The sequence below is a fragment of the Oncorhynchus nerka genome, linkage group LG12 (assembly GCF_034236695.1).
Source record: "Oncorhynchus nerka isolate Pitt River linkage group LG12, Oner_Uvic_2.0, whole genome shotgun sequence".
Taxonomy (NCBI): domain Eukaryota; kingdom Metazoa; phylum Chordata; class Actinopteri; order Salmoniformes; family Salmonidae; genus Oncorhynchus; species Oncorhynchus nerka.
In genome coordinates this window covers 30,205,299-30,230,227 of record NC_088407.1, presented here as the reverse complement: position 1 = coordinate 30,230,227, position 24,929 = coordinate 30,205,299, and the positions used below count along the sequence as shown (strand labels likewise).

At 43.2% G+C, this 24,929-nt stretch overlaps 1 protein-coding gene across 2 annotated transcripts in view; it reads left to right on the top strand.

Annotated features, from left to right (window-relative positions):
• Positions 1 to 24,929, top strand: part of kcnip4a (potassium voltage-gated channel interacting protein 4a) — a 197,309-nt gene that overhangs the window by 126,395 nt on the left and 45,985 nt on the right. The window contains exon 1 of one of the 2 annotated variants that reach the window (XM_065025475.1): positions 16,421 to 16,853. The exons of the other annotated variant lie outside the window; for it this stretch is intronic. Within the exon in view, the coding sequence (XP_064881547.1) occupies positions 16,742 to 16,853 (112 nt within the window). The 5' untranslated portion in view covers positions 16,421 to 16,741. Of the gene's footprint in view, positions 1 to 16,420; positions 16,854 to 24,929 lie in introns of those variants that run through there. 2 annotated transcript variants of the gene reach the window in all.

Sequence of the window (24,929 nt, the reverse complement as noted above, 5' to 3'; positions counted from 1 at the left end):
TGCTGTAGCTTTAAGATTTCCCTTCATAGGAACTACCATGAAAAACAGCCCCAGACCAATATTCCTCCTCCAACCAAACCTACAGTTGGCACTGTGCATTCGGGAAGGTAGCATTCTCCTGGCATCCGCCAAACCCAGATTCTTCCATCGGCCTGCCAGATGGTGAAGTGTGATTCATCACTTTGTGGCTGAGCCTTTGTTGCTCCTAGAGCCGTTGTTGCTCCACTTCATAATAACAGCTGATACAGTTGACCAGGGCAGCTCTATCAGGGCAGAAATTTGAGAGACTGACTTGTTGGAAAGGTGGCAGCCTATGATGGTGCCACGTTGAAAGTCACTCGGCTCTTCTGTAAAGCCATTCTACTGACAATGTTTGTCTATGGAGATTGCATGGCTGTATGCACGATGTTATACTCTTGTCAGCAACGGGTGTGGGTGAAATAGTCGATTCCACTCATTTAAAGTGGTGTCCACATACTTTTGTACATATTGTGTATATATCACGAAAGCAACAATAACATCTATGAGGAAGGGCATAATGGTAGGCCAGCCAATAGAGTTGAGTCTTAAGGCCAGCTTTAAAAGCCCCAACAGTCTGAACAGCCCTGAGATTATCAGGGAGTTTCATAGGCGTGGTACATGGTAAGAAAAGGCACAATCCCCCATCGTGTGGAGCGTGGTCCTTGGGGCATGGAGCAGGTTGATCAGTTTGGCCTGGCTTGAACGTAGGCTGCGGGGAGGTTCATAGGGGGAGAGTAGGTCTGACAGGTAGTCGGGTCCTACTCTAAAACAATTTTAAATGAAGTGCAAATTTTACAGCTCACCATTTAGTTTTGGAACAAACCATCTGTCTATCTGACCATCTATCTTGAGCTCAACAAACTTGATTATTACATTTTTATTTTTAATAACGCAAGTAACAATGTGAGGGGTGCAGCTAAATGACATACGTTTTTAAGTTGTCACTAAATCAATTAGCCTTAAACCTACAATGGCATTCTAATTGCAGACCGCTTGCTTAGTCATAGCGACTAGTGACATTGTGTGATGTTCTTGTTTTGTGACTGAAAGTTGTTACCGGAGAAACTTTTCACTCTGCAGTGATTCACTAATCACCATGGCAGCGCCATTCACTTCCCTTCACTATTCTCTGACGTCATTGTCATTATGGTAGCACAATGGCAAGCTGTCATTATCGTTTGAAAGCAGACATTGGTATAGTATTTGTTTTCTTTCAAATACGTAAGCCATAAGATTTAGCCTAGATTCCATTGCTTACATTGCTTGTGTTTGCTCTGAAGTATATGATTGATAGTTGTTGTTTTTTAAGGCCGAATCCATTTGGATATAAAAACAAACCTCAGACACTATATGGTGGGCCTGGTCAAAACGCGATAACTTGGGGTGTATTCACTAGGAACCAAATGGAACTAAAAATAATGAAATGTTTGTCCCACAGTAACTCTAGTTTCCGTTGCAAAAGGTTGTGCTCTTGTCTTGAATACACCCCTGGTGATAACGTTCTTGTTGCGCAGAAAGAATATTAATTAATTCTAAGATCTGCCACAGGAGGGAGCCATAGGCTGTTTTTTACCCCTTGACGGACCTGTCAGATTTTGCTGATGGAATATGAACTGCTGCAGTCTGGGCCTTTTGAAGAGGAAAGGCAAACACAATGGCAACCACTAGACAACCTCTGCGCAGTGTTTTTATTTTATAGCCATTACTGAAAAACAGTTGAAAAATAAATAATTCAGAGTGGATAAATTAGCTTTTCAATAAATAACCATCAAAAAGCATATGTGAGTGAGAGGCTTTGTTGCTTTATTCATGAGTTTCATATTTTTTGTTGCACCCTTCTGTGTGTTTAAATGTACTATTCTATACAACATTTCCAAGCTGTTAAAACAGCTTTAGAACAAATTACCACTTTTTAATGAGTATTCAAAAAACCTATATTGTTTTGCGAAAAAAAACAAAAACAAGCATTACGTTCTGCTTATGATCTAGCGTTAAGTTATTTGTCAGTTTTATTCATATTAAAGTTCTGCCCTGCACCTTTTTATTACATTCTGATTGAATTAACTGGGTATAGCTGAATACAGACCCAATGCACATCTACAAACTGTACAATCTATCATATTTCTAATGGCTTGGGATATCAGATGTGGAATAGCAGGCGTGTTGTCACTAAAGGGAGCTCTACATTGAATTATGGCTGAGTAGGCAGTCTTTCCACAGGCATTAGTTCTACAGAATCATGCATCACGGTGCAAGTGGGAGCCACATTAAAGTCTATGCAATTTGTTCATCCGCGTACTCGCTCTGCTGTAATTTGATTTATGTTGCTTACATACACGTTTTTAATAGAGGAGATGGGAGTCTCCATGTTAGTGTTTTGGAAACACATAACACATTTTTCTATGAGATTAAATCCCCCCCCCCCCACCCCGAAAACCATTCAGCTTCAAAGCAGACACAGAACAGAGCAGAGACTATTCAATAGACATAGTATTCACCCAAGCGATTGACTCTTCAGCTGATGATGAAGCTAATTACCTATATCCCAAATAGGACCAAGTAAAAAAAAAAAAAAAAGGACAATGTAAAATAACCGATTGAAGCTTCCACTCTGAGCTCTTGAATTTAAAAAAGTAGGTTGAGCTTTTGAATTTCTCCTTGAGCACTTGGCGGTCTTGGTCTTACCAAATGATTTACGAGGTGGACGTTTTGCAGAGGTAGTAAGTCTCTGCAAAGTCATCCCTTTTTACACCAGGTCAAACAGGCTTTTGGAGCTGACCTTTTTGATGGCTTTGTTTAATAATCTGTTCCCGTCTGTATTGGCCCGGACACACTCCCGGCGTAGGAATGATTTTATGACAGTCGTTCTGTTTTAAACTTGGCTAAGGGGGATACTCTATTTTACATCTCTTTGTTCAGCCCAATTAGTTGGATTTGTTCACTGCTCCGTGAACGGAGTCGCTTTCACATTTAAAAGTGCACTTTTAGAGCAGGTCATGGGTCATACCGGACTTCGAAAGGGCCCGTCGTCCTTGAACTGAGACATCTTGTCTTCTACTGTCTCACATCTTTCAAATCATTAGTCCTTGTATATTCCTCACATTCCTGCAAACTATGGGTCGTTGAAATATTGCGGTCTTGCCTGTGCTCATCTTTTCCCCATATTTTGTCATCACTTTAAAAGCTATTCATAAATGTCAGAGATTCTAATACACAACATGCAAAGTCAGGTATCTTGTCACAAGCATGAAAAACATACAGTAATTTACAGATCTGTTGTTTCCATGGTGATTAATGATCAGAAGTGCTTAATTAATTGACTTTGAACACATTGACTCTCCCAATGTTGTAAATGCAGTGTATGCTGGTGTGTAGCCTCGCACGGCATGTTTTATCCAGCTAAGTGCTTCACTTCTGGCTGTTGTATTATTGTAATTGGTTTGATGTTTTCAACCCCCTTTACCCCCCCAAAACATGCCTTGAATGTGTCATTTCAACATTTCTACCATCAACAAGAAATACAGAATCCGCAAACGGACCTTTTTCAGTTTGAGTGTTCTCCGCTCCAGTCCTTGAGTCATAAGTGGAAATCAGTTTAGCCCATATGCTGACTTCTATCTGTATTAGCTATCCCTTTAATAAGTTCCTTTTCTATTATCTACGGGCAGTCACTATCCATTTCTCTCGGACTCCCCGGCCTACTCGATGTGCTCAGTTTTTGGGTGTGGGGGGGGATCTGCTGTCGAGATATCTGATCCATTTTGCAAATCTGCACAGATGGCCACTGATAATGCTGTGCCGGCATCAACTGCTTTATGACAAGGGATGTCTCCACACAATTAACTGGGATTATGCGAGAAAGAAAATATAAGTGGTGGAACATTATTAAAACCAAAGAGACATTCCCTTTGGGGATGGCTGTATCCCTTGGGAGGTTAAATGGAGGAGAGTACTTTAATAAAAGAATGAAGGTTCATGTTCACTTCCGATGTGAATTCTCTACTCAACCCAATTAGATACAAGAATCTGAAAGGGATTTATTATAATATTCCCAGTAATTTAAATAAGACACTTTTATATTGGCTCTGGGCCTAAATGTTCTAGGAAATGATGCAATCAATGAGCTGCCCATCCCTGGGATGGGCATAATACCCACCGTTTGTAGACACTGGTGTGTGCATCATGTCAGTGTTGGACATTACCCGATCACTTGCACCCGACCACTATTAATGCCTTCTTGAAAGCATCTAGCCATTTAGGTCTTAAAACCATAACTCTGAAAAGTTTTACGGTGATCAACAGTGGTCTAAAGTTCTTCAGTAAAAATACTTTAAAGTACTTAAGTAGGTTTTTGGGGCATCTGTATGTTTACTTCACTACATTCCTAAAGAAAATGTACATTTTCCCTGACACCCAGAAGAAGTACTCGATACATTTGAAATGCATAGCAGAACAGGAAAATGGTCCAATTCACACACTTATCAAGAGAAAATCCCTGGTCCTCCCTACAGCCTCTGATCTGGCGGACTCACTAAACACACGGGCTCCGTTTGTAAATGTCTGAGTGTTGTTGTGTGTGCTTGGCTATCCGCAAATGTTGAAAAACACTTCGATGGTGCCGTCTGGTTTGCTTAATATAAGGGATTTTCAATAATTTTCTACATTTACTTTTGATATTTAAGTATATTTGAGCAATTACATTTATTTTTGATACTTAGGTGTATTTAAAACCAAATACCTTCAGACTTTTTTACTCTAGTAGTATTTTGCTGGTTGACTTTTACTTGAGTCATGTTAATTAAGGTATCTTTACTCAAGTATGACTATCGGGTACTTGTTCCACCACAGGTTGATCACCAGGATGGTCTGAGACCAGCCACCTGGACAGCTGATGTGGGTTTGCACAACCAAAGAATGTCTGCGCAAACTGTCAGAAACCGTCTCATGGAAGCTCACCTGCGTGCTTGTCGTCCTCACCAGAGTCTGGATATGACTGCAGTTAGTCTTTGTAACCAGTGGACATTTTCTCCCTCCCCATTCTCAGCAAACAGATCCTTAATACATTACTACAGATCACACTGTAGTTAAATCACAAAAAAAGAAAGGGGGAAAAGGTCCTATTTCTTGAATCATGAGTGGATTTTGCCATTGACCCGTTTCAATTGTTGTACTGTGATGTCAAAGTGTTACTCACCCATTGTGATTGGAGGCAAAGCTTTGGAAGCCGTACATATGTCTCAGATGTTAGTGGCGCTTGGACCAATCAATTTGAAATGTGGTGCGCTCTTCTACTTTTTTTTGTTGACTTTTTCCAAAGGCTTTTTCTAAGCTATTTTTAAACTGATCAAAAATATAAATGCAACATGTAAAGTGTTGATTGCATGATGAGCTGAAACAAAAGATCCCAGAAATGTTCTATACACACAAAAAGCTTATTTCTCTCAAATGTTGTGCAGAAATTTCTTTACATCCCTGTTAGTGAGCATTTCTCCTTTGCCAAGGTAATCCATCCAACTGACAGGTGTGTGTCACGGCCTTTGCTGGAAGAAGAGGACCAAGGTGCAGCGTGGTACATATTCCTTTTATTTAGGATGATGACGCCGACCAAAACAATAAACAATACAATACAACAGTGAAGCTTAAGGTCTATGTGCCACCAGCAAAGTTAACTTCCCACACTGAAAGGAGGAAAAAGGGCTACCTAAGTATGGTTCCCAATCAGAGACAACGATAGACAGCTGTCCCTGATTGAGAACCATACCCGGCCAAAACATAGAAATACAAAATCATAGAAAACAAAAACATAGAATGCCCACCCCAAATCACACCCTGACCAAACCAAATAGAGACATAAAAAGGCTCTGTAAAGTCAGGGTGTGACAGTGTGGCATATCAAGAAGCTGATTAAACAGCATGATCATTACACAGGTGCACCTTGTGCTGGGGTCAAAAGGCCATTCAAATGTGCAGTTTGTTACACAACACAATGCTACAGATGTCCCAAGTTTTGAGGGAGCAAGCAGTTTGGCATGCTGACTGCAGGAATGTCCACCAGAGCTGTTGCCAGATAATTTAATATTAATTTCTCTACCATAAGCTGCCTCACACAACATTTTAGAGAATATGGCAGTACGTCCATCAGACCTCACTTCCGCAGACCACATGTATCCATGCCAGCCCAGGACAACCACATCCGGCTTCTTCACCTGCAGGATCGTCTGAGACCAGCCACCCGGACAGCTGATGACACTATATGTTTGCACAACCAAAGAATGTCTGCGCAAACTGTCAGAAACCATCTCAGGGAAGCTCATCTGCGTGCTCGTCGTCCTCACCAGGGCCTGGATCTAACTGCAGTTCGTCTTCGTAACCAACTTCAGTGGGCAAATTCTCACCTTTGATGGCCACTGGCACACTGGAGAAGTGTGCTCTTCCTCGATTAATCCCAGTTTCAACTGTACCGGGCAGATTGCAGACATGCTGTATGGCATCGTGTGGGTGAGCGGTTTGCTGTTAACGTTGTGAACAGAGTGCCCCGTGGTGGGGTTATGGTATGGGAAGGCATAACCTACGGACAATGAACACAATTGCATTTTATCGATGGCAATTTGAATGCACAGAGAGCATGACAAGCTCCTGAGGCCCATTGTCGTGCCATTAATCCGCTGCCATCACCTCATGTCTCAGCATGATACTGCACAGTTCCATTTCACAAGGATCAGTACACAATTCCTAGAAGCTGAAAATGTCCCAGTTCTTCCATGACCTGCATAGTCACCTGACATGTCACCCACTGAACATGTTTGGTATGCTCTGAATCCACGTGTACGACAGTGTGTTTCAGTTCCCGCCATTGTCCAGCAACTTTGCACAGCCACCGATCCTGTGCAGGTGTTGTTACACGTGGTCTGCCACTGCGAGGACGATCAGCTGGTCGTCCAGTCTCCCTGTAGCGCTGTCTTAGGCCTCTCACAGTACGGACATTTCAATTTATTGCCCTGGCCACAACTGCAGTCCTCATGCCTTCTTGCAGCATGCCTAAGGCACGTTCACGCAGATGAGCAGGGACCCTGGGCATCTTACTTTTTGTGTTTTTCAGAGTCAGCAGAAAGGCCTCTTTAGTGTCCTAAGTTTTCATGACTGTGACCTTAATTGCCTACCGTCTGTAAGCCGTTAGTGTCTTAACAACCGTTCCACAGGTGCGTGTTCATTAATTGTTTATGGTTCGTTGAACATGCATGGGAAACAATGAAGATCTGTGAAGTTATTTGGATTTTTACGAATTATCTTTGAAAGACAGGGTCCTGAAAAAGGGACGTTTATTTTTTTGCTGAGTTCATAAAGATTAGCTGGCTACTCACTAGCACGTGGCTTGTGCTTGAGAGATTGTTTATGAGACCTGTATTAATGTTCTATAATGCCTGCTAGATGAAGTTAGTCATTATTAGTGATTGTGCATTATGCATGGTTCTGGTTAAATTTGTAATGGAAAAAGCATTTTCATAGACAGTCATGAAAGCCAAATCAGTGATTATTGCAAAAAAAAAAAACTATTAGTGGCTCTTATGGTTGTGGAAGGGTTAAATTTAGCCTAGGTATAATTTCACAAGCCCTGCATTTGTTATTATTCCTGACTGTTTAAAATGCAGTGTATATGACCTTTAACTGTACAACAAAGCTTATTTGGAGGAAAAAAATCCAAATGTACTGTGTGGTGAATCAAAAAATCTATATAGCCATATCACCCAGCACTATGTCCACTTCCTTTTTATGCGCCCCATGTCTTTCCTATACTGTAAATCAGAGTACAAAGCTAGTCCTTCAAAAAGGCTTCTTGCCCTCTGTCTTCCATGCAGTACGTCTATAGTAAGGCGTTTAGACATTGTTAGCTTCCAGGCTAAGACAGATGGAACAGCGAGTCAATGTTATCAGCAGCAGCACACTGTCCTGAGTTCAAACCCATGGCTTTTGTGTGACTGTCCACCTGCAGACAATGCCTGTCCAGCTGGCTGCAATTGGTTGTACAACTGATTGGACCCATTGATCTCCTGTATCTGTCAATAGAGCCGTGACTATTCAAAACCAATAGCAACTCATTGTGTAAATGGATCAATCAATATCATGTGAGTGAGGGGTTAAGGCCATCTGTGTCTCCTGAAGTCAGGCGATTTCAGATTATTGTGTGTGATGGTGTGGAGCAAGCCGTTTGACAGCAAAAATAGCCACAGGACACACTGGCAACTTGAGTCTTGTGAAAATAAATCACTGTCACCTGTTCGAGATGAACAATTCTCACAAGGAGTCCTGGGGCTTGAAGTGAATCAAAATTAAGGAGGCCTATGTAGCCCCTTGGAGTGAGCGATAAGCCTAGTGTCAGACCTAAGGGGTCTTGTGCTTTTGATGTAAGCACGTGGCATCTGGAGATGTGTACTTGTGTGACATTCTCCTTTGTGTGTGTCTGCAAGATCCAAAGAGGCCACTAAAAGCCTATTTATTGATCGGAAAATGTGGTCCGAGGCATTGTATGTAGGGTGTGACGCAAATGTTGTAGCAATGCGGAGGACTCCGTATCGCTCCGCATTGACATGATTGGTTGACTGTAGGTGGGGGCGGGAGGTCCTGTATAAACACTAACTCACTGCCTTGACAACAGCTCTGCGATCCGCAAAAAAATTATGTTTGATCTGACTTTTGCGGAGGCGGCATTGAAGTAAATGCGGCCGAGGTCGGATTGACCATGCATAGCCTTTAAGAAATATGTCTGCATTGTAAGAGTCCCTCCACCATTCATTGCATATGCAGCTCCTCTCTTCTAATAAACAAGGAATAAATAAGGTTACTTTTTCAACGACAGCAGATATAATTACTATCTCCCCTGTGGTGTATTATATTAGCACTTTTGATTTGTCATTCTGGAATCATCAGAGTTATGGACTTTGGGATGAAAAGGCATAAAAAACATCAGTTACTCTAAACTTTAAAGTTCTGATGCAAATGAATTTGCCCATTGGACAAAGACCATCCCACTGGGTACAGTGCTTATTCATCGATTGTTGGCTATTCATGATGCAATTTCATGATTTCATTCCCCGTGCAAACGCAACTCTAGCTTCCAAACAGAAACACACTGTCGATGTAGAGGACTGTCTCTTACCTCTTCCTGCAGGGCCCGGTCAGTCCAGACACCGGGTGATAAGACCCCCCATGCGAATATGACAGGACGAGGCAGCCTGGAGGGCAGCGAAAGACAGCCATGAGAAGAGAAAATATGTAATCTGTCCCCAAAATCAATATCTTCGCCTGCAGAGACAGAGGAACAAAGGCCTCAGGTTTTTCAGTGGCACATGTGCTCCATGATAAGGAATCAGTCTCGGAATGGAGAGGCACTATCCATCGATGAAGCCGAGTGACATTTTCAGACACTGGCTACTATAGATGTACTGGAAGACAGATGTTGCTGGAATATGGGGACTATATGGGGACTTGATTGTATTCCAACAAAAAAAAGTTTCACCAGGTTCCCACAAACAACCTGTTATGTCAGTTGACCCATGTCCTCCTTTGGAATAAAACTGAAAGGATCTATCAGATCGTAGGTTAATCTGTAACATTGATGGAAGGAGAACACTCACTCTCTCTCTTTCTCTCCCTCTTCCTATCTTTCTCGTGCTCGCTTACCCTCTATTAGGGTCTGAAACTGTCTGTCTCTCCCAAGTGTTTATCATTTTGACACCATTGGGCGACTAGAGATGCGTGTTGGTGACTGAATGACTTACTGCTCTACTGTACTGTAGGATAGAAATTGCAGCACTGCTTCTAGCTCTTAACCAACTTTGCAGTATTTTTTGTTGTTGTTGTAATTTCTTACATTATTAGCCCAGAACGTTTTTTGTGTTATTACATAAAAACTGAAAAACTTTTGGATATCACAGCGGCAGTAACTCACCCAGCATTCCGATCAGAAATATGATTTTCCCAAATCGGATCCTATGTTTGTACCCCTCAAGGCAATTGAACTTATCCCGGAGGCTCCTCCAAGACGCCGCCGGCGGAGAAAAGGTATTCGGAGTGGACTTCTAGTCCGACTGAGGTGTGCACACCATCCACCACTTCCGATTATATTACTCGCTAATGTTCAGTCCCTGGACAATAAGGTAGACAAGCTCAGGGTGAGGATCTCCTTCCAGAGAGACGTCAGAGACCGTAACATACTGTTTAAAGCAATCATGGCTCTCTCCGGATATACTGTCCCCACCCATACAGCCAGCTGGGTTCACAGTACATCACGCAGACAGGAATACAGAACTCTCCGGGAAGAAGAAAAGCGTAGGTGTATGTTTCATTAACTGTTCATGGTGTGATTGTGATAAGGTAAAGGAACTTAAGTGGTTTTGTTCACCTGACCTAGAATACCTCACACTCAAATGCAAGACCGTATTACCTCTCAAAATCATTTTCTTTGGTTATAGTCACAGCCATGTATATTCCCCCTTAAGCCGATACCACAACGGCCCTCAAGGAACTTCATCTGAGGAAGAGTAGTCAAGATCGGATTGGGAACCATACCAGGTCAAATAAAACATAGAATGCCCACCCCAACTCACGCCCTGACCAAACCAAAATATAGACATAAAAAAGGAACTAAGGTCAGGACGTGACAGTACCCCCCCACAAAGTTGCGGAATCCGGCCGCAAAACCTGAACCTATAGGGGAGGGTCTAGGTGGGCATTTCACCGCGGTGGCGGCTCTGATGCGGGACGTAGACCCCACTCCACCTTAGTCTTGGCCCACTTATGTGGCGCCTCTGGAGTGGCGACCCTCGCCGCCGACCCCGGCCTGGGACCCTTACAGCGGGCCCCGAATAGGCGGGAGACTCTGGCGGCGCCGGTGTGAAGGGCGACTCTGGCGGCTCTGGACTGACTGACGGGCGGCTCCGGAGTGACGGGCGGCTCCGAAGTGACGGGCGGCTCTGGCGCCTCCGGACTGACTGACGGGCGGCTCTGGCAGCTCCGGACTGGCGGGCGGCTCGGGCGCCTCCGGACTGACTGACGGGCGGCTCTGGCGCCTCCTGACTGACGGGCGGCTCTGGCGCCTCCGGAGTGACGGGCGCTCCGGAGTGTCGGGCGGCTCTGGCAGCTCCGGAGTGTCGGGCGGCTCTGGCAGCTCCGGACTGACGGGCGGCTCTGGCGCCTCCGGAGTGACGGGCGGCTCAGGCGCCTCCGGAGTGACGGGCGGCTCAGGCGCCTCCGGAGTGACGGGCGGCTCTGGCGCCTCCGGAGTGACGGGCGGCTCTGGCGCCTCCGGAGTGACGGGCGGCTCTGGCGCCTCCGGAGTGACGGGCGGCTCAGGCGCCTCCGGACTGACTGACGGGCGGCTCTGGCGCCTCCGGACTGACTGACGGGCGGCTCTGGCAGCTCCGGACTGACGGGTGGCTCTGACAGCTCCGGACAGACGGGCGGCTCTGGCAGCTCCGGACAGACGGGCGGCTCTGGCAGCTCCGGACTGACGGGCGGCTCTGGCAGCTCCGGACTGACGGGCAGCTCTGGCAGCTCCGGACAGAAGGGAGACTTGGTTCTTGGAGCAGGCAACAAGTTGACAACTAGAATGCCAAAGGTCTGCAAGGCTGTAATTGCTGCAAATGGAGGATTCTTTGACGAAAGCAAAGTTTGAAAGACACAATTATTATTTCAATTAAAAATCATTACTGAAACCTTGTCAACGTCTTTACAATGTTCCTATTCATTTTGCAACTCATTTCATGTATTGTTTTCATGGAAAACAAGGACATTTCTAAGTGACCCCAAACTTTTAAACGGTAGTGTATACAGTACACATTTCTATCTTAATGACTGTTTGTCCTAGAGGTCTTCCACCTTTTGGCTTTGGTAGAGCCCTCAAGTGGCCTGAGGTAAAGACGTTAAATGTTATGCCACTGAAAATTAGCGTCGTTTTGGAGGTTGTTTGGACAACTAAAATCCTGGTCTAACCCTGTCAAATTATTAAAAAGCATGTGCATAATTTTGTAGGTTTATTGCAGTCGAGGTGTAGTGTTGCCTTCGTTCTGTTGTCATTTACACTGTTGGCTTGACATTTTGACATCAATAAAAACACTTTCCCATCTCCAGTGAGAACACAGCTGAGTTGACTTTTGATAACAAGCTATTTCTCTGTACAATGTACTGTATCTTACACCTGTATCACGATTACTCTTGATAGAGTATGTCCTTAGTGCCTCTCCTGCAATAACACAAATCTGACATTTGAGATCCCTTACTCCCAGGGGCCTTTTAGAATAATATTGTCACTGAGGACATCTTAGCACTGTGAATGAAACACACATACCGTTTTCATTAAATACAGTATTAAATACAAATGGCACTATGTGAAATTATTCATGCGAGAAGATGGAAATAGTTCTCATTTGTTCTTGAATTTGCATTCCGTATAAGAGCTGAGTAAATTTGAGCAAAGTGTTAATGGAAACGGATATAGATTTGTCTTCATAGGGGACTTACTGTAACAAAGGTGCTGTCAGTCACGAGTTATCTTATTTTTTTGCCTCCATGTGACTGAACTGTTATTTGAAAGGAGGGTTAAGTGGGTAGATGGAGAACAGCTCAGAAGAGGTCATAAACCATAATAAAGTCGTTGTTATTGTGAACAGTTCTATAGCAGCCCTGTAGGTGGGGGTATGATCACTGGCTTCTTTTCTGGAGCGAGTACACACACACACACAGCGCTAGAGGGTAGTTAGGATATGAGAAGCTACATTCCTTTTCCCCTCTACCTCCCACCCACTTCAATAGATTTCTGTTGAATCAAATGAATCCTAAATGTAATCAGTCACATTTAATGAGCTTAGAGTAATCAATTTGCTTTTTGCTCTTGTTGGAAAAGGTTCCTGTTTCAAATGAAGTGACCTTCCCAATCTACAGTTCAGTTAGACAGAGGCTTAAACAACCATTACTATATGTTACAATCAGTCACTGAAATGAATGCTGCTATTAGTAGATTGAAGTTTCCACTTTCCTAATTGACTGTTGGCTATAACTGAGCGTATGTTAATCTATGGCGCTGTTGTCCCTGTAGCTGTCCGTTGTCCCTTCAAATGGACTGTTTCTCATTATTGTTATCTCATTATTATCACATTGGGGAAATATGCATTTATGTAAATTAACAACTGTCCCAGTATCCAATAGTTGTACTCTTGCCAAGTTTAGACCAGTATTCACAGGGTTTAGCCTACTCCTCTTCATATAATAATATTAGAGAACTGTACTGTATGTTCATATGTCCCACGAGCCTAGTGTCTGTTGTAGATTGACCTGATTGTTAATTGTCCTATTTGGGGTAATTCATATGTACAGTACCAGTCAAAAGTTTGGACACAAGGGTTTTTTCTTTCTTTTTACTATTTTCTACATTGCTGAAAATAGTGTAATAGTGATGTGAAACTATGAAATAAGACTTATGTAGTAACCAAAAAAGTGTTGAACAAGTCAAAATATATTTTAGATTGTTGAAAGTAGCCACCCTTTGCCTTGATGATAGCTTTGCACACTCCCTCTCTACCTTCCCCTCTCTACTTCTCTCTCTCACTCTCTTGCTCTCACCATCTCTCTCTTTACTGCCCCTCTCTACCCTACTTTGACATTTTAGTCATTTAGCGACTTACAGTAGTGAGTGCATACATAATACTTTTTTCTCTCACCTTCTGCTCTCTCCCTCTCTCTCATATACCTTCCCTCTTTCTCATATACCTTCCCTCTCTATCTCCCTCTCTCTCATATACCTTCCCTCTTTCTCATATACCTTCCCTCTCTATCTCTCTCTCTCTGTCTCCCTATCTCCCTCCCATCTTCCGCTCTATCTCCCTCTCTCTCATATACGTTCCCTCTTTCTCATATACCTTCCCTCTCTATCTCCCTCTCTCTCATATACCTTCTCTCTCTCTCGATCTCCCTCTCTATCTCTCTCTCATATACCATCCCTCTTTCTCATATACCTTCCCTCTCTATCTCCCTCTCTCTCATATACCTTCCCTCTTGCTCATATACCTTCCCTCTTTCTCATAAACCTTCCCTCTATCTCCCTCTCTCTCATATACCTTCCCTCTCTCTCATATACCTTCTCTCTCTCTCTCTCTCTCTCTCTCTCTCTCTCTCTCTCTCTCCCTCTCCCTCTCTATCTCTCTCTCTCATATACCTTCCCTGTTTCTCATATACCTTCCCTCTCTCTCTCCCTCTCTCTCTTATATATCTTCCCTTTTTCTCATATACCTTCCCTCTCTATCTCCCTCTCTCTCATATACCTTCCCTCTCTATCTCCCCCTCTCATATACCTTCCCTCTCTATCTCTCTCATATACCTTCCCTGTTTCTCATATACCTTCCCGCTCTATCTCCCTCTCTCTCATATACCTTCCCTCTTTCTCATATACCTTCCGTCTTTCTCATATACCTTCCCTCTCTATCTCCCTCTCTCTCATATACCTTCCCTCTCTCTCATATACCTTCCCTCTATCTCTCTCTCTCTCTCTCTCTCTCTCTCTCTCTCTCTCTCTCTGTCTCTCCTTCCCTCTCTCTCATATACCTTCCCTCTCTCTCCCTCTCTATCTCTCTCTCATATACCTTCCCTCTCTCTCTCCCTCTCTCTCATATACCTTCCCTCTTTCTCATATACCTTCCCTCTCTATCTCCCTCTCTCTCATATACCTTCCCTCTCTCTATCTCTCTCTCTCTCTCTGTCCCTCTCTCATATACCTTCCTTCTGTCTCCCTCTCTCTCATATACCTTCCATCTCTCTCTCTCTGCCCCTCTTTCTCATATACCTTCCCTCTCTATCTACCTCTCTCTCATATACCTTCCCTCTCTATCTCTGTCTCTCTCATATCTTCCTCCCATCTTCCGCTCTATCTCCCTCTCTCTCATATACCTTCCCTCTTTCTCATATACCTTCCCTCTCTATCTCTCTCTCTCTCTGTCTCCCTATCTCCCTCCCATCTTCCGCTCTATCTCCCTCTCTCTCATATACCTTCCCTCTTTCTCAATTACCTTCCCTCTCTGTCTCCCTCTCTCTCATATACCTTCCATCTCTCTCTCTCCCTCTCTCTCATATACCTTCCCACTATCTCCCTCTCTCTCATATACCTTCCCTCTCTCTCATATACCTTCCCTCTATCTCTCTCTCTCTCCCTCTCTCTCTCTGTCTCCCTATCTCCCTCTCTATCTCTCTCTCATATACCTTCCCTCTCTCCCTCTCTCTCATATACCTTCCCTCTTTCTCATATACATTCCCTCTCTATCTCCCTCTCTCTCATATACCTTCCCTCTCTCTCTATCTCGCTCTCTATCTCTCGCTCTGTCCCTCTCTCTCATATACCTTCCTTCTGTCTCCCTCTCTCTCATATACATTCCCTCTCTCTCTCTATCTGCCTCCCATCTTCCGCTCTATCTCCCTCTCTCTCATATACCTTCCCTCTTTCTCATATACCTTCCCTCTCTATCTCTCTCTGTCTCCCTATCTCCCTCCCATCCTCCGCTCTATCAATTCAATTCAATTCAATTCAAGGGCTTTATTGGCATGGGAAACATGTGTTAACATTGCCAAAGCAAGTGAGGTAGACAACATACAAAGTGAATATATAAAGTGAAAAACAACAAAAATTTAACAGTAAACATTACACATACAGAAGTTTCAAAACAGTAAAGACATTACAAATGTCATATTATATATATATATATATACAATGTACAAATAGTTAAAGGACACAAGATAAAATGAATAAGCAAAAATATGGGTTGTATTTACAATGGTGTTTGTTCTTCACTGGTTGCCCTTTTCTCGTGGCAACAGGTCACAAATATTGCTGCTGTGATGGCACACTGTGGAATTTCACCCAAAAGATATGGGATATCTCCCTCTCTCTCATATACCTTCCCTCTTTCTCAATTACCTTCCCTCTCTGTCTCCCTCTCTCTCATATACCTTCCATCTCTCTCTCTCCCTCTCTCTCATATACCTTCCCACTATCTCCCTCTCTCTCATATACCTTCCTGCTCTACCTTCCTCTCTATCTCCCTCTCTCTCATATACCTTCCCTCTCTCTCTTGCTTTCTTTTATACCCTCGCCCGTGCTCTCTTGTACATGTACTCCATCCCTCCCTCTGCCTCTCTCTCCTCTGCCTCCCTTCCTCTCTTTCTCTGCCTCCCTCCTTTGCCTCCCTCCCCTCTCTACATCTGAGCCAGAGTGACTGTCAGAGGGAACATAGCAGTTCATTCACTCCTCATCCGTAGCTCTTAGTGTATTCTCCCTTGACAGAGAGAGATACATACGTAGACAAGAAGAGAGTCGAAGAGAAAGAGGCACTCTTTAAATAGGAGCCACGTTATTATCTTCATCACTCTTCCTCTACCTTCTTACTTTTTAACGAGACTAACATTTCCTGTATGCCTCTAGCAGACTTTCTGGGACTTTAAGGCAGACAGACTCCCTATCCACCCGTTCCACTTCCAACCCACCCAGTCTGGATTTGGGGAGTGAGTGGGCGGTAGGGGGGTGCCTCGGGGCGCCCAGCCAGTGTGTGTGGACACGACGGAGGTGGAGTGGGCGCGGGGGAACTGGAGCGCCGAGGGCGCGGCCGGGGCTCCAGAGGGCGAGGAGGCCGGGTCGGGGTCCGAAGTCGGGGCTGCAGGGTCTGGGCATGGTGGCGGCGGCGCCATGCTGAACATGGTGTGGGAGACTGAGGGGCTGCAGACAGTGGGCATCGTGGTGCTGGTGTGTGCCTCGCTCAAACTGCTGCACCTGCTGGGGCTCATCAACTTCTCCGAGGGTAAGAGAGAGATGGATGGAAAGGAGAGAGACAGCAATGGAAAACAAAGAGAGTGAGGGTCTTTGAATTGTAGTATAAGTGAGAGATATTTGTCCATTGGTGGCTCTCCTTACTTGATTATAATGTGTTATTTTGGTATGTAATATGTTTTGTATTATATTGCTCCTTTCTTGCCAATTAAGCTTGTTTCATTTTGTTGAGTGTCTGAGAGCAGTTTGGGAAACTTAAACGGGTGTAGCCAGCCACTATAAGACCGGGGTGGTCAGCTACTGTGTAAGGGTGAATTTACATTAGTAATATATGCATAGTGTTCAACATCATTTGCAACTTTTCTGTTTACACTATCCTTACTTTAGCCTTGGATGTGGTGTGGCCAGCTATTAGCATACCGTAAATACCATAGTATATAGACAAACAAAATCTAAACCATATTGCACATAATGTTGCACACTTGATTAATGCAACAATTCACAAATGTGTGGATATTTCATTTTCAGTTATGCTAACAGAGCAAAAATGCTGTATTCTGGTTTTAAGGGATGTGGTGTGAAACACGTGTAGTTTCATTACATTGTACCACTAAGAGGAGTATGTGGTTTAGATTTCTCCCACACTACCTCCGAAGCAGGGTTTCCGTTAGCCGGTAATTGCCGGCTTTTGGCTCAAATAAAATAGTTGCCAGCCAAATTGATCAGGAGAAAAAACAATCCAAATTGCAGAATGCTTTTTATTCATTTATGTAAATAAATGGATAAACATTTGATTGTCCTTCTTATTGGTCTAGGTTAATTAGCCAAATTTGGGGGGATTAAATTGGGGCGTGTGTATTTTCTGTAGTCCGTCATGTATCTTATTGATCACAGCATACAGAGCCTATTTTTAGCAGAGGATCACTGGTCAGACGGTGCTAGAGCTGCTGCAGCTTCTCTCCTCTGCTGGGGTGGAATGTGCTTTTATAACTGCGCAACAATTCTAAATGCAATCGCATGTTAAACAGTTTTGATGGCCACGATTTAAAAAGAGCTTCTATTTTTATTTCTCAACTGGTAATTGAAGCACGCCTTCCATTCGCCCATCGAGTGCATAGGCAACGGTAGGCTGTCAGCGCATCCCCCAACCGTCTTTGTATTGTGAGCTGGAGGCAGTATGCGCTTAATTGTTTGAAATCTGAACATTTTACTTCATATTATGAGGCCTGTCTTACCTTGCTTCAAAGAAGCCTAGACATAATCTGACCATAGAAACATGGGGGCAATTATTTTTAAAATACTTCCTCATATGCCATTGAAACCATGCATTTCTCTCCTGTTGTATTTGTTTTCATATCAACTTTCTTTCATTGTCCAGTAGCCAAAGGCACAATCATAGTCATATTAGCAGCCCATCCTAGTTGTTGCATCTTTAGATTCCCCCTCTAAATTTCTAACAGAGATTTTCATCCATCACATATGGAGCTGCTCTAATCAGGTGCTCTGTTTAGAGTTTTTGGCGAAATTGAATTTTGGAAAATGTTTGAAAATGATGTTTTATTGTCTGCTTCATTACAGGAGTTGCATGTTCTGTTAAGATGAATTACCATAATCGTAATGTGATTTTTGCATTCTGAGCACAGTGTATTCTCCATTCTGAGCACAGTGTATTCTCCTGAGCAATTTGGCCAGCAACAATTTTATTTGGGATTACCGGAAACCCTGCTCCGGAGGTTGTGTGGGAAACAACTCTCAAAGAGATTTGAATCCAGATCTGTCTCTTTATGCTACAAAAGTATATGTCCTTGGACTAGCGTGTGTCTCAAAGTAGTGTGGTGTAAAAAGAGCATTTAGAGATACCGAATTAGCTGAGGAAGATACGGGTGCTGGAGGCTTAGTCAACTCAGACATACTGTAATGCATCTCCAGTTGTGGTTGATATTGGCCTACAGGTCAAGAGTGCCTCCTGAATTTAAGTCGTTCTGCGTTTTTGGCTCATAAAAATATTTTGATGTTTTCAAGGAAAAAGTTTGTGGGAGGGATTATTTTTCTTGGTGTGTGTGTACTGTCAATGCGCTTGTGTAATCGTTGCTGTATTGCGCTTTGTGCTTACATACGCAAGAAAGCACCCTTCTCCTCTGTGCTGTAGAGTGTTGGCTAATCATAGGAGGTGTGAATTACTATTATATGCTCTGTACACATCTCATTTGGTGTACACAAGGGACATCATTGCCACTCAGATGTTACTAAGTAAGGGCAGACTGTTGAACTGAGCACAGAACGTAGCATGGCTAAATAAACTGTTTAATTTGGCAGAACAGTTGTCTAGTAGAAATGTTTAGTAAGCACTTTTAGTTTAGTTAAAGACCATCTGTCAGGCGGTAAACACACAAGTGGTAAACACACTTTAAACCGTTGTTAAGACTATGAATCAAACGTTGGTGGGTTCTTGTATTCTCATTCACATGTACATAGGAAATAGGGATATGTGCATTAACAGCTTAAAGGCTGTTTTCACTGTTTTGAGAGAGAGACAATTGCCGTTGCTTAATCAATATCAATTGTGGTGATATACAAACATGCTTTCAGATACTCTCTTTTATTGTTCCTAAGAAGTTCTACAAGCAGATTCAAGCATGTCTAATAATTTACAGCATTTAGTCAGCCACCGATTGTGCAAGTTCTCCCACTTAAAATGATGAGAGAGGCCTGTAATTGTCATCATAGGTACACTTCAACTATGACAGACAAAATGAGAAAAAAAATCCAGAAAATCACATTGTAGGATTTTTAAGGAATTTATTTGCAAATTATGGTGGAAAATAAGTATTTGGTCACCTACAAACAAGCAAGATTTCTGGCTCTCACAGACCTGTAACTTCTTCTTTAAGAGGCTCCTCTGTCCTCCACTCGTTACCTGTATTAATGGCACCTGTTTGAACTTGTTATCAGTATAAAAGACACCTATCCACAACCTCAAACAGTCACACTCCAAACTCCACTATGGCCAAGACCAAAGAGCTGTCAAAGGACACCAGAAACAAAATTGTAGACTTGCACCAGGCTGGGAAGACTGAATCTGCAATAGGTAAGCAGCTTGGTTTGAAGAAATCAACTGTGGGAGCAATTATTAGGAAATGGAAGACATACAAGACCACTGATAATCTCCCTCGATCTGGGGCTCCAAGCAAGATCTCACCCCGTGGGGTCAAAATGATCACAAGAACGGTGAGCAAAAATCCCAGAACCACACGGGGGGACCTAGTGAATGACCTGCAGAGAGCTGGGACCAAAGTAACAAAGCCTACCATCAGTAACACACTACGCCGCCAGGGACTCAAATCCTGTCCAGCAACAGCCCCAAAACATCACTGCTCTAGAGGAGGACATTCCATGGAGGAATGGGCCAAAATACCAGCAACAGTGTGTGAAAACCTTGTGAAGACTTACAGAAAACGTTTGACCTCTGTCATTGCCAACAAAGTATTGGCAATGACAGAGTCATATATAACAAAGTATTGAAATAAACTTTTGTTATTGACCAAATACTTATTTTCCACCATAATTTGCAAATAAATTCATTAAAAAATCCTACAATGTGAGTTTCTGGATTTTTTTTCTTCTCATTTTGTCTGTCGTAGTTGAAGTGTACCTATGATGAAAATTACAGGCCTCTCATCTTTTTAAGTGGGAGAACTTGCACAATTGGTGGCTGACGAAATACTTTTTTGCCCCACTATATATATATTTTTTATACATCACAAGTGACACTAAATTAGGTTGATATACTGGAGGTAAATCTTTGTCCTACTTTTCAGCAGTGGTCATTGTATCGATCTGTTGCTGTGGTGGTTGGATAAGGGAACTGTATCAACCTTCACAGTGTGTGGTATGAACCTGCGAAAAGCAGATGATGTGGTCACTATCTCATGAATCAGTTCACCCCGGCATAATCACCTTGACAGGATGTCTGGTGGCAAAGCTTTTAGACCGCCTGACAGTTGGTCAATAACTACATTGACGTGTTGCATCTCCGATCCAGTCATGTTTTAGAATGGATTGGTGTTTAGGCAGTCTTGCCGATGTCTGGTATTTGGGGGGTAGAAGTGATGGACTTATAGTTTAGAAATTCACCTGATCTTTTTGTTCATTTTAGAATTCTTGTTCAAGGTACAGTTGTACAAAGAACACTGTCTTTCTCTCCTTGGTGAAAGATACATGCTTGTCCCATCTCCTTTGCCTCGCAGGCTCAACCGTAACCTGAAATTGATTAAACAAACTGAACATGTACTTGATTCTCATTGGAATCATATGTCCATTACACTGCCCCATAGGAACATCAGTTATGCCACATTCCAGTAATAATACTGTAGGCCTATATCTGTCATCCACAGATGACCTAGCATACACTCACTGCCCAGTTTATTAGGTCCACCACCCCGTTCATGTAAATGTATCACTCCTACTGACAGTGAGTCATGTCGCCGTGGCTATAAAGCAGGCGGACAGGCATCAAGGCATTCAGTTATTGTTCGACTGAACGTTAGAAAGGGCAAAACGAGTGACCTAAGCAACTTTGAGCGTGGTATGATCGTCGGTGCCAGGCGCGCCGGATCCAGTATCTCAGAAACGGCCGCCTTCCTGGGTTTTTCCACAAATGACCGTGTCTAGGGTTTTCCGAGAATGGTGCGACCCAAACAACAGAAACCATCTAGTCAGCGGCAGTCCTGTGGGGGAAAACAGCTCATTGATGAGAGAAGTCAAAGGAGAATGGCAAAAATTGTGCAAGCTAACAGGCGAGCCACAAACAGAAAAATAACTGCACAGTACAACAGTGGTGTGCAGAATGACATCGCGGAAAGCACAATTCATTGGTCCTTGTCACAAATGGGCTATTGCAGCAGACAACCACACCAAGTTCCACTGCTATCAGCTAAAATAAGGGAAGGGCGGCTCCAGTGGGCACGCATTGAGGAGAATTGTGGACAATTGAGGAGTGGAAAAACATTGCCTGGAACATGACAGTGAGTTCAATTTACTTGAGTGGCCTGCACAGTCCCCAGAGCTCAACCCAATAGTGTATCTTTGGGATGAGATGGAACGGGCTGTTCGCAGCATGAATGTACCGCCGTCCAATCTGCAGTAACTGCGTGATGTCACCATGGACCAAAACCCCTGTGGAACGTTTCCGACACCTTGTGGAATGCCCCAAAGAATTCAGGCTGTTATGGAGGCAAAGGGTAGTTTGACCCGGTACTAGAGGTGTGTACATAATAAACTGGCCTACGTGAGTCTATATTCCCATTCATGAATTCATGACTATATTGGAGCTGGAAATGTCCCTTCCTGCCCAGCAAGGGATCGTGTACAGTATGACCCAGGGAGTTTCCCATTAGCATGCTCAGATCACTTCTGAGCAACACCAGGCAGTAGACTGGGTGCCGTCTGCAAAACACACAATTGCACTTCCATGTTCTGGAAACATTAACTTGAACATTGCATCAGTGGATACTTTATACTTCTAGTTATAATTCTAGAAAGTTTCTTCAAGTAAAGTCACAAAAACCGTCAAGCACTATAATGAAACTGGCTCTCGAGGACTGCCACAGGAAAGGAAGACCCAGAGTTACCTCTACTGCAGAGGAAAAGTTCATTAGAGTTACCAGCCTCTGAATAATTTATTTGGGCTGCAATTTCAAGTAACAGACACATCTCAACATCAACTGTTCAGAGGAGACTGTATGAATCAGGCCTTCAGGGTCAAATTGCTGCAAAGAAACCTCTAAATGACACCAATAAGAAGAAGAGACTTTCTTGGGCCAAGAAACACGAACAATGGACATTAGACTGGTGGAAATCTGTCCTTTGGCTCTGATTAGGCAAATGTGAGATTTTTGGTTCCAACCGCCGTGTCTTTGTAAGACGCAGAGTAGCTGAACGGATGATCTTCGCATGTGTGGTTCCCACAGTGAAGCATAGATGAGGTGTGATGGTGTGTGGGTGGTTTGCTGGTGACACTGTGACTTATTTATTTAGAATTCAAGGAACACTTAACCAGCATGGCTACCACAGCATTCTGCAGCGATACGCCATCCCATCTGGTTTATGCTTAGTCCCACTATCATTTGTTTTTCAACAGGACAATGACCCAACACACCTACAGGCTGTGTAAGGGCTATTTGATCAAGAAGGAGCGTGATGAGTGCTGCATCAGATGACCTGGCCTCCACAAAATTGAGATGGGATGAGATGGACTGCAGAGTGAAGGAAAAGCAGCCAACAAGTGGTCAGCATGTGTGGGAACTCCTTCAAGACTGATGCAAAAGAGTTCCAGGTGAAGCTGGTTGAGAGAATGCCAAGAGTGTGCAAAGCTGTCATCAAGGCAAAGGGTGGCTACTTTGAAGAATCTCGAATAGAAAATATACTTGTTTAACATTTTTTTGGTTACTGCATGATTCCATATGTGTTATTTCATACAGCCACAATTATTCTACAATGTAGAAAATAGTAAAAATAAAGAAAACCCCTTGAATGAGTAGGTGTGTCCAAACTTTTGACAGGTACTGTACATGTTATTGTTTTATCCAGTTCGATAAACACTCCAAACAGCCTACCCGACCGCTCGGAGGCATACGCATGGTCCTAAAGCACACGTACATCGTTTTAAATCACATTCCAATAATAAAATTGGAGGGGGGACAAAAATGCAATTTCAAAATGTGATAGTTGCACCCCCGATCATTACACAGGTGCACCTTGTGCTGGGCATAATGAAAGGCCACTCTAAAATGTGTATTTTTGTCTCCCAACACAATACCACCAATGTCTCCAAGTTTTGAGGGAGCGTGTAATTGGAATGCTGACTGCAGGAATGTCCACCAGAACTGTTGTCAGAGAATTGAATGCTTGTTTCTATACCATAAGCCGCCTCCAAAGTTCTTTTAGAGAATTTGGCAGTACGTCCAACTGGCCTCACAACCGCAGATAATGTGTAACCACGCCAGCCCAGGACCTCCACATCAGGCTTCTTCACCTGTGGGATTGATTGAGGGGGTGCTGAGGCCTATTTCTGTCTGTAATGAAGCCCTTTTGTGGGGAAAAACCTCATTCTGATTGGCTGGGCCTGGCTCCCAAGTGGGTGGGCCTGCCCAATCGTGTGAAATCCATAGATTAAGGCCTAATGAATATACTTAATTTGACTGATTTCCTTATATAAGCTGTTTCTCAGTCAAATCTATGACATTTTTGCATGTTGCATTTGATATTTTTCAGTATATTTTAAATAACAAAAAATACTGTTTTTACAGCTGTTTGAAGCTGGTGGACCAAAACCGAAAGGTACTTTCAGAAGTCATTCTACACAGAGGGAACAGTGTAGAATTTTAGCAACCAGTAAGTGATATCTACTAGATTACACAGCTACAAAGTCAGAACAGCTTTCACACTTTCACAGCAGATGCTGCTCCGGTGGAAAAATCTATACGTGAATATCACAGCCAATCACAACACTGGCAGTTAAGTAATACGGTGAAACACTATCAATCCACTATTACCACAGACATTCTGTATTATGGACCTTTTCTGAAATTACAAAGCAAAAATGTAAAACAATTATGTGTAGCACCTTTAACTCAATTGAAAATGTTGCTGTCAAGGACTATAGATGTACAGTAATATAATTAAGCAATAAGGCACGAGGGGGTGTGGTATATGGCCAATATACCACGGCTAAGCGCTGTTCTTTCGCACAACATGGGGTGTCTGGATACAGCCCTTAGCCGTGGTATATTGGCCATATACCACAAACCCCCGAGGTGCCTTATTGCTATTATAAACGTGCTATAAATGCAATTAGATTGTTTTGACATACATGTGGTATACAGTCTGATATATCGTCGCTTTTAGACAATCAGCATTCAGTGCTCGAACCACCCAGTTTATTATTATAATAGTATATATACATAGCAACACATGCAGATTGGTTCTCAATTAACTTACTATGCCAGGATACATTTGTATTTATTTTAAACAAATACACATCTAGGCCTATCTGTATGTAGTTGGGCAGAATTTCCCAACATCCAATTACTGCAATGTGTGAATAGTG